This window comes from Hemitrygon akajei, chromosome 24 (assembly GCF_048418815.1).
Source record: "Hemitrygon akajei chromosome 24, sHemAka1.3, whole genome shotgun sequence".
Taxonomy (NCBI): Eukaryota; Metazoa; Chordata; class Chondrichthyes; order Myliobatiformes; family Dasyatidae; genus Hemitrygon; species Hemitrygon akajei.
Window position 1 is genome coordinate 34,061,300 of NC_133147.1, and position 13,869 is coordinate 34,075,168.

General features: G+C 48.7%; 1 protein-coding gene across 3 annotated transcripts in view; it reads left to right on the forward strand.

Annotated features, from left to right (window-relative positions):
* The window catches only part of naa10 (N-alpha-acetyltransferase 10, NatA catalytic subuni), a 36,248-nt gene extending 25,500 nt beyond the window's left edge, over nt 1-10,748 (forward strand). For all 3 annotated transcript variants that reach the window (XM_073028637.1, XM_073028636.1, XM_073028638.1), the window contains 4 exons: nt 1,362-1,477; nt 2,728-2,772; nt 7,076-7,160; nt 10,181-10,748. In XM_073028637.1, the coding sequence (XP_072884738.1) occupies nt 1,362-1,477; nt 2,728-2,772; nt 7,076-7,160; nt 10,181-10,450 (516 nt within the window). In that variant the 3' untranslated portion in view covers nt 10,451-10,748. The remainder of the gene's footprint in view (nt 1-1,361; nt 1,478-2,727; nt 2,773-7,075; nt 7,161-10,180) is intronic.
* Nucleotides 10,749-13,869: the final 3,121 nt, after the last annotated feature.

Sequence of the window (13,869 nt, forward strand, 5' to 3'; positions counted from 1 at the left end):
GAGATATGGGTGTCTGAGGAAAGAGTTAGATTAATCTTGGAGTCTTAAAAGGTCAGGACAATATCATAGGCTTCATATTGTTCTATAGGCTTCAGATTATTGTGCCCCTTAATGCCCTCCTCCCCTTCTTACCCAATCCCTGATTTATTTATTTCCCCCCTTTTTTTTCTTTCTCTGCCCATCACTCTGCCTGTTCTCCATCTCCCTCTAGTGCTCCCCTCCCCCTTTCTCCCTAGGCCTCTCATCCTTTCCCTTCTCCAGCTCTGTATCCCTTTTGCCAATCACCTTTACAGCTCTTAGCTTCACCCCACCCCCTCCTGTCTTCTATCATTTCGCATTTCCCCCTCCCCCTCCTACTTTCAAATCTCTTACTATCTTTCCTTTCTGACGAAGGGTCTCGGCCCAAAACGTCGACAGTGCTTCTTCCTATAGATGCTGCTTGGCCTGCTGCATTTTGTGTGTGTTGCTTGAATTACCAGATTTCCTCGTAGTTGAAGGGATGTAGCAGTTTCTGAACCTGGTGATGTGGGAGCTAGACTATCTCCTGCCCAAGGATAGCAGTGAGAAGAGAGCATGGCCCAAATGGTAGAGATTCTTGATAGATAGATAGATAGATACTTTATTCATCCCCATGGGGAAATTCAACTTTTTTTCCAATGTCCCATACACTTGTTGTAGCAAAACTAATTACATACAATACTTAACTCGGTAAAAAATATGATATGCATCTAAATCACTATCTCAAAAAGCATTAATAATAGCTTTTAAAAGGTTCTTAAGTCCTGGCGGTTGAATTGTAAAGCCTAATGGCATTGGGGAGTATTGACCTCTTCATCCTGTCTGAGGAGCATTGCATCGATAGTAACCTGTCGCTGAAACTGCTTCTCTGTCTCTGGATGGTGCTATGTAGAGGATGTTCAGAGTTTTCCATAATTGACCGTAGCCTACTCAGCGCCCTTCGCTCAGCTGCCCACGACAGAGCCCGCCTTCCTTACCAGCTTATTAAGACGTGAGGCGTCCCTCTTCTTAATGCTTCCTCCCCAACACGCCACCAGCTTGAGCCTTCTTGAGGCAGCTCTTCCTGTAGGCCAGGGGTTCCCAACTTGGGGTCCATGCCATACAAAAGTTTGGGAGCCCCTGTACGCTTTGCATGTGGGCTCTGGTCTATCCTGTTGAGCTGCTCTGGGGTGAGCCCAGCCTGCTTGTAGGCCCTTCGTGGTGGTACGCAGGAACTGAGTGATTTGGCCTCATTGAGGAGGCCACTCAGCCTGTTTTGTGTGCATCAGATGTCTGGGCTCCAAAGTCTGTTCTCTCCTGGTTCTCTGCTGCCTTTATCAGCTCTGTCTCACCCACTCCTGCAGGCGGTGAAGAGATCCCACCGAAGGCTTGGCCTAGCCCAGAAGCTGATGGACCAAGCATCCAGAGCAATGATCGAGAACTTCAATGCCCGATACGTGTCCCTGCACGTCAGGAAGAGGTACTGTCATCCATTCTGTGTGTGTCGGGGCTGTGTGATGAAGCAATGGTGAGCAGAGTGGGGCAAGGCATTGTGGAGCTGTATACTTGGGACTGGGTGCGTGAGGTGGGGGAGTTTGTGGAGACTGGAGTCAGCCCTTAACGAAAGGCAGAGCAGTCTCAATAGGCCGAGTGGCCTAATTCTGCTACAGTGTTTTATGGTCGTTGGTTTTACGGACATAGAGAATCCGCTTGGGTGGAGAGGGGAGAGCTGGAGTGGGCCAGGGCAGCCTCTTCTACAAAGCAGAGCCCTTTGAACTGCATCCCTGCACTTTGCGTTGTCGTGCCCTGTGGGTTCGGGGATTCAGCTTCGCCTCATGCAAGGAGTAAAAACGGGAGGGAGCAGCATCCAGACAGTGAACAGTGGCAGACAACTTCAATTCATACATCTTTTCCCTTGGAGAAGTGGGGATTGCTGGTGAGACACCGCTGGAACTGGCTCTCAGTGGCTGAAGGGAAGTAGCTATTCCTGAATCTCGTGGTGTGGGACTTCAGGCTTCTGTACCTCCTGCCCAGTGAGAGGGGAAGGGTGGGGATCTTTGATGATGGACGTTGCCCTCTTGAGGCAGCAGCTCTTGTGGATGATGTGCGTAGATTTATTCCTAACTCAAACCTGACTGGGGTGATTAAACATTTTATCAAAGGTTTTGATGTCCTCAGTAAAGTAGTTAATCAGCGTGCAGGCAGCCCACTACGGCCACACTCCTTCACACCTCAGTTGGGCACTTGCCTCCTTTTTCTCTTAATGGCTCAGCCGTTAAAGCAGCTTCAGGGGAAGTCATGTTTCCTGACACAGGTACAATGGAAAACCTTGCAGCAGCATCACAAGGCACGAGGGTACAGAAAACACAGAGATTATAAATTATACAAGGCAATAAAGACACAGACTGCAAAGCAACACAGTTAAAGACAGGCCGTGGTCGTGTAAGAGGTAGTCCATAGTGTTCTGCCGCTGAAGTGGGGTTAGGGTTGTGCAAGAACCCGACAACTGAAGGAACAGGTTTTTCCTGAACCTGTGGGACTTGAGGCTTCTGCATCTCCTGCCTCACTTAACAGTAAGAAGATAGCATGGCAGGGTGGTGGGGCTCATCAATGAAGTGTTTAATAAACTCTGGGGGGTGGGGGGCAGTTGCTCTGCACTGTTGAGGAACTTTGAACAGATCCAGATACAGTTCCAATTCCTGTTCTCATTTTGTGTGTCCTCTCTTACAGCAATCGGGCCGCTCTGCATCTCTATTCCAACACTCTGAATTTCCAGTAAGTACCACCTCGCTCCTCCCTGTCCTCTGTATCCAGCTGCAGCAGCCCAACCTGCCTCCTCACTTCCCCCTCCCCTAATATGTCTACTGCTCCATTCCAGCCTCCTGATTCCCTCTGCTCCTGTTCGCTTGGCTGTTCACGTCCGTGTCTTCGGCTGCCTGGGCCGCAGGTTCAGGGCTCCCTTTAATTAATAATAGGACTGGCTTCCCAAGTTTGAATTTCATGCGACAAAGAGGTTCCTTACGTCATTCCTCAGGAACTGGGTTCTCATTTTATGCATTTGCTTCCTTTCGATTACCAGTAACTGACATAATTTCTCTTGTATAATACAATGTTAATACTTTAACATTGGTGAATAAACTCTTCTCGGAGATTGAGAACAAAGATGGAGATCTTGCTCTAAGTAAGAGCTGGAATTCGATTGTAAACAAGGTGGGGTAGTGGAAACATGATTGTATGAGGACTAATTAATTGGGAGGGACAGACAGGAATATAAGTACCACCTTACTAGACTAACCCAGGCATCGTACCTGATGGTGGAGCTTGTCATTGAAACGTCAGTTATAATCGATATCTGTAGCAGGTTGGAAGCCCAAGAAGAGTTTATTCATTGTATATGCCAGGAAAGCACTAGATCTTTTTAAAAATTTAATGATATTAGAGTCAGAGACCCAGAGCAATACAACATGAATACAGGCCCTTTGGCTCAACCAGTCTGTGCCGACCACAGTGTCCATATAGCTAGTCCTAATTTCCTATGTTCAGCCCATATCCCTTTCAACCCCACCCATCTGTGTACCTCCCCACGTGCTTTTGAAATGACACGATTGTACCACCCTCAACAACTTCCTCTGGCAACTTGTTCCATACACTCACTACTCCTTTATTTTCCTTTGAAATCTTTCCCTTCTTACCCTAAACATATAGCCCCTTGTTTTGGACTCGCCCTACCCTGGGGAAAAGGCTGTTGCCATCCGTTTTATCCATGTCTCTCAGCATTTTAAACACCTTCCCTTTCACATTCCCTGGAATAAAGACGTAGCCTGGCAAACCAGCTGTAACTCTGGCCCTCAAGTCCTGACAGCGTCCTGGTAAATCCTCTCTGCAATCATTGCAGCTTGATAACAGGGTGACTAAATCTGTATACGGTACTCCAAGTGAGATGTCACCAAATAACGTACTCAACATGATGCCTCAACTCTTGTACTCAATACCCTGATCAATGAAGGCAGTAACCCGCCCTTGAGTTCTGGAGTCTTACAGCACAGAAACAGACCAAGACGTACAAAAAAGCTGAACGAACTCAGCAGATCGGGCAGCATCCGTTGAAAGAAGCAGTCAGCATTTCGGGTCGAGACCTTTTGTCAGGACTAAAGAAGGAGGGGGCAAGGGCCCTGTAAAGAAGGTGGGGAGAGGGTGGAAAACTAGTCAGAGGAAAGATCAAGGAGAGGTGAAGAAGTAATCTAAGGGGAAAGCACTATGGGTAGTAGAAGAAGGCAGAGTCATGAGAGGTGATAGGCAGCTAGAAGAGGAGACAGAGTAGAGGTGGGATGGGGAAGAGAGAGGGAGGGAATTACCAGAAGTTGGAGAATTCGGTGTTCATACCAAGGGGCTGGAGACTACCCAGATGGTATATGAGATGTTGTTCCTCCAACCGAAGTTTGGCCTCATCATGGCAGTAGAGGAGGCCATGTATGGACATATCCAAATGGGAATGTGAAGCAGAGTTGAAGTGGGTGGCAACCGGGAGATCCTGTCTGTTGTGACGGATGGAGCGGAGGTGCTCGACGAAGCGATCCCCCAATCTACGTCGGGTCTCGCCGATGTAGAGGAGGCCGCATTGGGAGCACCAGATGCAATAGATGACCCCAACAGACTCAAGTGAAGTGTTGCCTCACCTGGAAGGACTGTTTGGGGCCCTGAATGGTGGTAAAAGATGAGATGTAGGGACAGGTGTAGCATTTACGCTTGCAGGGATAAGTGCCAGGTGGGAGATCTGTGGGGAGGGACATGTGGACCAGGCAGTCGCGGAGGGAATGATCCCTGTGGAAAGCGGAGAGGGGTAGGGAGGGAAAGATGTGCTTAGTGGTGGGGTCCTGTTGAAGGCAGTGGAAGTTGCAGAGGTTAATATGCTGGATCCAGAGGCTGGTGGGGTGATAGGTGAGGACAAGGGGGACACGGTCCCTGTTGTGGTGACTGGAGGATGGGGTGAGGGCTGAAGTGCAGGAAATGGAGGAGATGTGGGTGAGGACATCATTGATGACGGCAGAAGGGAAACCACGATTATTAAAGAAAGAGGACATTTGAGATGTCCTGGAACAGAAAGCCTCATCCTTGGATCAGATGCGGCGGAGACGGAGGAACTGAGAATAGGGAATAGAATTTTTGCATGTGGCAGGGTGGGAAGAGGTATAATCCAGGTAGTTACGGGAGTCAGTGGGTTTATAGAAGATGTCAGTGGACATCCAGAGATGGAGACCGAGAGATCGAGAAAGGGGAGAGAAGTGTCCGAGATGGACCAAGTGAATTTGAGGACTGGGTGAAAGTTAGAGGCAAAGTCAATCAAATTCTCCAACTTCCGGTAATTCCCTCCCTCTCTCTTCCCCATCCCACCTCTACTCTCTCTCCTCTTCTAGCTGCCTATCACCTCTCATGACTCTGCCATCTACTACTACCCATAGTGCTTTCCCCTTAGATTACTTCTTCACCTCTCCTGCCTATCCCCTCCCTGCTTCCCCTCCCCCACCCCTTGATCTTACCTCTGACTGGTTTTCCACCCTCTCCCCACCTTCTTTATAGGGCCCCTGCCCCTTCCTTCTTTAGTCTTGACGAAGGATCTTGACCTGAAACGTCGACTGCTTCTTTCAACGGATGCTGCCCAACCTACTGAGTTCGTCCAGCTTTTTTGTACATCTAGATTTGACCACAGCATCTGCAGTGCACTTTGTGTTTACAGAAACAGGCCCTTTGGCCCATCATGTCAATGCCATCTGACCTCTTTGCCCATGATCGGTATGTATCCTTCAATGCCTAACTCAACTGCCTGTTAAATTTTTGTTATTATTTATTGAGAAACAGGCCACGTCGCACAGCAGTCCCCCAATTTAACTGTAGATTAATCACAGGAGAATTTGCAATACCCAGTTAACCTACCAACCAGTACATCTTTGGACTATGTGAGGAAACCAGAGCACCTGGGTGAAACCCATAGGGTCCCAGCGAGAACTTACAAGCTATTTACAGGCAGTGGCATAGTGACTTTGTCTGATTCCACCATCTGCTGGCAATTCAGATGTTCAACCACTCTGTAAAAGAAAACCTTGATTTGGGAGGAGCAATATTGATTTAGATTTATCTATCACATGTACATTAAAACAGAATGAAATGGGCTGTTTGCGTTAACAAACAACACAACCTAAGGACTTGCTGGGGTCAGCCTGCAAGTGTTGCCACTCATTCTGGGGTCAACGTAGCACACCCAAAATGTTCAGCAGAACAACAAGATGACAACAACAGCAAGACAAGCCCCTTTTTGACCCACACACTCACAGACAGACCTCCAACCCCAGGACAGACCAGCTCTGGGCCTCCATTTGTCTCACGGGCTCGTAGACATCGGGCGTCTGACTTCCCCAGTGAACTCACGGGGTTGTGGACATCAGGCCTCTGATTTCCAGACATGCCAACCCAAGGCTTTGACCCCAACCAGACTATCTCTGGGCCTCCAGTTGTCTTGCAGGCCTCCAACTTACCCACTGAACTCGCCGGTACGCAGATACCAGATCTCTGACTTCCCTAGTGAATTTGCAGGATCACAGACAACTTCCCCATTGAACTCGAAGGCTCACAGACATCGTGCCTCTGACTTCTGGACACATTGACCCAAGGCTTTGACTGTTAGTCCTGGATTTCAGTCTTCGAGTTTTGACTTTTGGTACCGACCCCTGGACTCACTGATGACAGGACGCAGAATTCCAGTGTCTCATGGACTGCCGATTTGGAGGACAAGTGGCCTCCATCCCTCATACCTCCTGCCTGCATGGACCTCAAATCCTGGGACCCGCTGACCTGGGGGGGTGGGGAGCAGACACTAACCTCATCTGTGGGGCCCTGTCTGTGATTATCTACGGTATCTATGCCTTCTTGCGATATAGGGCACTCCTCAGCCCCCAGAGAAGACAAGCTCGGTCTGTGCAGTCTCTCCCCAGAATTCAGGTCCTCCAACCCAAGCGCGAGGCAACAGACTGAATGCCCCTTGTGCAGCATGACCATTAAACACTGCCGCTCTTCCCCTGTGCAGGATCAGTGAGGTCGAACCCAAGTACTATGCAGATGGGGAGGATGCCTATGCCATGAAGAGGGACTTAACGCAGATGGCTGATGAGGTTTGTACTTCTCACCTTTCAACTTTGGGTTGACGTGACAACACTGGTCAATAAAGTGGGGAGAGATGTTGGGAGGGTGTTGGTGGATTGGGTGCCGGACAGAACCAGGGTTCCAGCAATGTGAGGAAGCCACAAGTAAATCTGATGGGGAGTCCAGGGGAAGACCCTATCCCAGAAAGAGTAGGAATGTGAAAGCTGCTTTTCCCAGGGAAGGGTAGGGATAATGGGGAAAGGTGCCCAGGGGTGGGAAGACTAGAGGGCTGGAGGTGACACTGGCCCAGAGGAAAGGGGCCAAATGGCCAACTTCTGGGCTGCACCAGCTGCTGGGGGTGAGGTGGTTGGTTTATTATTGTTTCATAGACATACAAGCAGAATTAGACCATTCGGCCCATTGAATCAGCTTGTCATTCACTCATGGTTGATTTCTTTCTCAACCCCATTTTCCTGCCTGCTCTCCTCTCCCGTAGGCTTTGACACGTGGACTAATTAAGAACCTTTCAACCTGTGCTTTAAATATATCCAATTACTAGGCCTCCACAGTCGTCTTTGGCAACAAATTCCACAGATTCACCATCCCCAGGCTAAAGAAATTCCTTCTTATCTTTGTTCCAAATGGATTTCCTTCTATTCTGAGGCAGTACCCTCTGGTCCTATAGTCCTCCCACTATGGGAAAACTTCCACTCCATGACTACTCTGTGTGGGCCTTTTAATAATATACAGTGAGAAGACTTCCAAATGCCATCCGGACAGATGGGTCCATTCATAACTACATTGAGGTGGTACTAAAGGGAAAAAAATAATAGAATTATACGGCATGAAAATAAGCCCATTGGCCCAACTCAGCCATGCCAACCATTGCCCTCTAGACCTGGGGTCCACGGACCCCTCAGATAATTGTACGGGCCATGGCATAAAAACGGTTCGGAACCCCTAAAACTGCTCTAAAACTTTCCTATCCACATACCTGTTCAATGTTATTAAGCTGCCCACCTCAACCACTCCCTCTGCCTGCTCATATCATATACGATCCACCATCTGGGTGAAAAGGGTACCCTTCAGATTCCTATTAAATCTCTTCCCAGCTCTAGGTAAAAGACTGTGTCGTCCTCATTAGGTGTCGTGTGATACGGTGCAGGCAATCATCGAATCATCGTCTTTCCGTAACCATGGTTGTTCTTGGCAATATTTTCTACTGAGTGGTTTGCCATTGTCAATCCACTTCAGAGATTGTCTGCTTGGCCTCAGTGGTCGCATAACCAGGACTTGTGATATGCACCAGCAGCTGGTGTTACCATCCACCACCTGCTCCCATGGCTTCACATGACCCTGATCGGATGATGTGGCCCTAAGCAGGTGCTACACCTTGCCTAGGAATGACCTGCAGGTTAGCAGAGGGAAAGGGCCCCATACACCTCTTTTGATGGAGATGTATCTTCACCCTGCCTCCCCAAAGACTGTAACACTAACAAAATGCAGGAGAGGAATTTGGCAAGTCATGCAATTTGTAAGGAGAGGTATAAACAGTTCACGTTTCTGTCTGAGACCCTTCATCAGGAAGCCAAAGCCTGTATATGTTCAATGGGAAATTACAGCTACAGAGAAAGGGCAGTGCAGGTAGAGAAATAGGTATCCGTTTTACCAGGTATCCTGGTATCCTAGGCATTGGAGAATAGTGAGAAGTTTAGGACTCGTATCTCAGAAGGGATATTTTGGAGATGGATAGGGTCCAGAGGAGGTTCATGAGAAGGATCACGGGAATGAAAGGGTTAATGTTTAGAAGTACAGGTGTCCCCCGTTTTTTGAATGTTCGCTTTACAACAACTCGCTGTTATGAAAGACCTACATTAGTACCTGTTCTCGCTAACCAAAGCGGATTTACGCTTTTACAAACAAAAGACGCCCACTTTATACGTGTGTTTACCCCGAGAAAGACTGCAATGACCATGAAACCTTTTGCAGGCAGTTGTTTGCGCATACGTGTACGTGCCGATTTTTTTCTCTCTCCAAATCGACTTTGGCTTGCTGTCTTCCTGAGTTTGATAAGTGAAACTACACCGTACATAGAATATTACTACTTTATACAGGGTGTATATTTATCATATAATTCCTGCTTTTACTATATGTTAGTGTTATTTTAGGTTTTATGTGTTATTTGGTATGATTTGGTAGGTTGTTTTTTGGTTCTGGGAACGCTCAAAAAAATTTTCCCATATAAATTAGTGGTAATTGCTTCTTTGCTTTACGACATTTCGGTTTACAAATGGTTTCATAGGATTGCTCTACCTTCGAATTGTGGGGGAAACCTGTATTTGATGGCTCTGGGCCTGTACTCACTGTAAAACTCACCACCCTTTGTAGGAAATAGTTACCCTCAGGTCCCTATTGTCCCAGATGGTGACGTCTTAATGATGGATGCCACCTCTTGAAGATGTTGTCAATGGTTGAGTGCTGAGCCTCTACAGTCTAACACTCTTACAGCCTCCTGCGATCCTGGGCATTGGCACTTCCAACCAGTCAGAATGCTCTCCACGAGACATCTGTTAAAATTTGCTGGTGTCCTGGTCAACTTATCCAAAGTCGCCACACCCTTCCTGTATTGAAGCAACCAAAACTGCTCGCACAATTCCGTGCTGCCTGACCAAAGTTTCTTACACAACCGCAAGGTGCCTGTTGTTCCGTATACAGAGAGTAAGAATGAAAATGGAGTAGCAGGATTAAACGTTTTTACTGAATCATGGTGCTAACGGTACACGGTGTGCAACTTCACTGTGGGGGTGTCAAACCAGGCGTGCACACATATAGAGAGGGGCCTTCTGTGCTGAGCACTGCGTGAGCACTTGCCACATTCTGGCAATCGATCTGATACGGTCACCGTCCAGGTCATTGAGGCGGTGTATTGTGGGTGCTTGGGCGAGATGGGTGAGGGGGCTGGCAGTGTTTGACACCTCTCCAGGCTGTGATATGGTGGAACCAGTTCCGAGACCTGCTTCACTATCTCCGTTCTGTCTGTCCCCTCCAGTTCCGGAAGCAAGCGGATGCACGGGAGCGTCTGAAGCCCCTGGCACCAGGCTCGGCGGACCACCGGCCCCACCACAGGTCCAACCACTTCCCCGACTGCTGCCGCGACGACAAGTGCCCGGGAGGCGGTGGCGGGGGCACCGTGGGTTTGGGCAGAGCCCGGGACAGGGCGGAGGACAGCGGCGACAGCAAGGACGTCAGCGAGGTCAGCGAAGCGACGGAGAGCACCGATGTCAAGGACAGCTCGGAGACCTCTGACTCTGCCTCATAACACGCCGGGCAAGGGGTGGGGTGGTCTTGCGAGCAGGGAGCCCTCTCACCCCCCCCTCCCCAACTCTTCCACAGTCCATGGGTGGGCATAAGGAACCCACCCCAACTCACTGCAAGAGCACACTGCACTCTGGGTTATCAGCAGGGTGCTGGTTCTACAGAACACACCTCCTCACACACTGCCTAACGGTGGCAGCGAAGCAGGGGAGTTGGGGAGGTTTACAGACAGTGGCTGGCATTGTCCCCGGTCACTACTTCACTGGGATGGTATGAATGTGGAATAAACTCCATTGAACAAATTGCTGCTGTCATTTACGTCTCATGAGTTTCTTGTGTCAGGGTCAGAGCAATGGAATCGGGCCCTTCAACCCTTTTCCTGGCTTGTGCCCTTACTGTGGAACAGAATCCCTGGTCGATCGGTTGTGCTTTGGCACAGAGCTGGGTATAACTCCAGACTCCGAGCATAGAACAATCAATGTGCTTCAAGGCGGGCAATACACACAGACACCTCTTTCTCCCCCGCCTACCTTGAGGAACTCAGCAGGTCAGGCAACATCCATGGAGGAGAATAAACAGTTGGTGTTTCAGGCCAAGACCCTTCTTCAGGACTGGAAAGAAAGGCAGGAGTAGGAATTAAGGTGGGGCGGAGGGGGAAGAAGTATGAGCTGCCAAGTGACATGTGAGAGGGAAGTGTCAATGAGGTCCATCCTGACAAAGGATCTCGGCTCAAAATGTCAACTGTTCATTCATTTCCATAGGTGCTGCCTGACCTGCTGAGTTTTTCCAGCATTTTGTGTGCCTTACTGAGGGGATGAAGTAAGAAAGTGGAAAAGTAGGAATCTTGCCTCTTATGTTGGATGGCTGGGTGTCCTGGGTAAGAATTGGAGTCTCCAGAGTGCCAGAGTTTTTGTACCAGTCCATAATTGAGGCCAGGCTGCAAGATCAGTGGATCAGTAGGCAAGGTTACAGGCCGTCCCCTGGATAATAAACGGATTCTTTTTTTTCAGATGTCTATTAAAGTCATACGGTGTTTGTCCACCATGCCTGATGATGACAGGAAACCTGTGCAGGAGGGTTTTAAATGGAAAAGCTGTTGCACTGGGGCAGTTCCACTCTCAGCTTCAGGTCGGGGTCCAGTGGTACAAACAAGCGTCACAAACTGGGGTCTTCCTTGTTTGCACTGGATGACCATGATGTCTTCTGTGCCTTGTCATGCCCTTTGCTCTCATGGGGCGTTGCAGTACTAACCTCCTGGCTGTCAGATCTCACCTGCCCAGTTCCCCAGAGATAACTTGGCATCCTAGAACAGGCATGCCATTATCTCACCTGTCGAAACAGTGTACCGGGGTGTTTGAATTGAAGTGACTTAATTAATTACATCCTTCATATACATGAGGAGTAAAACTCTTCGTTACATCTCCACCTAAACGTGCAATGTGCAATTTATAGTAATTTATAATAGAATGTACAGCAGGATAGTCTATATAACATGGAAATAAAATTGTGTCAACATGAGTTAAGCAGTCTGATGGCCTATTGGTCCTGGCTTTTATGCTGTGGTACCATTTCCCGATGGCAGCTGGAACAGTTTGTGGTTGGGGTGACTCGGGTCCCCAAATGTTCAGGCCCTTTTTACAAACCTGCCTTTGTAAATGTCCTGAATAGTGGGAAGCTCACGTCTATAGATGCAACACTCTCTACAAGTCCTGCAGTTGAAGTACAGTTCCCACACCAGGCAGTGATGCAGCCAGTCAGGATGCTCTCAATTGTGCTGCTGTAGAAAGTCCTTAGGATTTGGGGATTCATGCCAAACTTCTTCAACCGTCTGAGGTGAAAGAGGTGCTGTTGTGCCTTTTTCACCACACAGCCAGTATGTACAGAGCATGTGAGATCCTCAGTGATGTTTATGCCGAGGAACTAAAAGCTGTTCACTCTGTCAACCCAGATGCACCGATATCAATAGGGGCTACCCTGTCTCCATTCCTCCTGTAGTCCACAAGTTTTTGCAACATTGACAGAGGTTGTTTCCTTGACACGACTGTGTGGGAGAGATGATTTCTTCTCTGTAGAGAGAGAGGGAGGCACCCTTAACTCCTGGTGGAGTCATCGGGGCGCTGTCATGACAAGATTTTTGCAATGATCTTTTTGGTGAATGCTCATCATGTGGCGTTTCTTTAGCATCTCTTTTTTTTTTAACAAGGTCGAGTTGCTAGCTGGACGCTCAACCCAGCAAGGGAGCCGCTGGGTTCGAACTCGGGACCTGTCGCCCCGAAGTCTGGGGCTGATGCCACTACGCCACCAGCTGGCCCTTCTCTGTGGGCTGTCTCATTATTGTTTGAGATTAGGTAATCAGTGTAGTATCGTCAGCAAATTGGAGCTGTGGGTGGTGTCACAGTCATGGGTACACAGGGAGTAAAGAAGGGGTCTTGGTACACAGCCCTGAAGGGCACATGTGTTGAGGGGTGGAGGTGAGGGAACCCACTCTTACCACCTGCTGGTGATCTGACAGGAAGTCCAGGATCCAGCTACACAAGGCAGGTGTGGCTGTTTTTGCATGCAAACGGCTACTTTGAGCCCCAGGTCTGGTGGGAACTATACAGCACAGAAACTGGCCCTTCAGCCCAACTGTGAGCTAGTCCCATCTGCCCATGTTTGGCCTATTGCCCACTAAACCTCTCCTATGCATGGACTTAACTAGATGGCTTTCAAATTTTGCTCATGTACCCATCTCAACCTCTGACATTTTCTGGCAGCTCATTTGAAATTCACACCACAAGAAGCTGCTCCGATGTCTCCCATTTCTCATCTGAAACCTATTCCCTCTTGTTTTTAGCACCCTGTCCCTGGGAAAAGGACTGCATCTTTCGCACCTCATGAATACCTCTATCAGCTCATCCCTCAATCTCCAATTTTCCAGGGAATAAACGTACAAATCTATGCTACCTCTCCTTGTAACTCAAGTCCAGGCAGCATCATGGTAAATCTTTTCTGCACACCTACTACTTTACTAACATCTTTCCTATGACAGGACGACCAAAATTGTTTTTAGGAAACAAAATGGGGCATTGACGTAAATTTTAGTGGCTCGGATATGAAAGACCTGCAGCCTAGATGGGGACAGCCGTGGTAGCATTAGTCACCAATCAGGGTTCAATTCCTGCCGGTCTGTAAGGAGTTTGCACGTTCTCCCCGTGTCTGCGTCCTTCCTCTGGGTGCTCCGCTTCCCTCCCACGCTCCAAGGACGTACAGGTTAGCATTAGTTGTAGCCGTTATATTGGCACCGGGAGTGTGGCAACACTTGCAGGCTGGGCTGCCCCCAGCACAATCCTCACTCATTTGATTTGATGCCTGTGACAAATGAAGCCAATCAGCTGAAACTGAACGGAGCATTGGAGCAGTGGGTAATGTTGCTGCCCCACC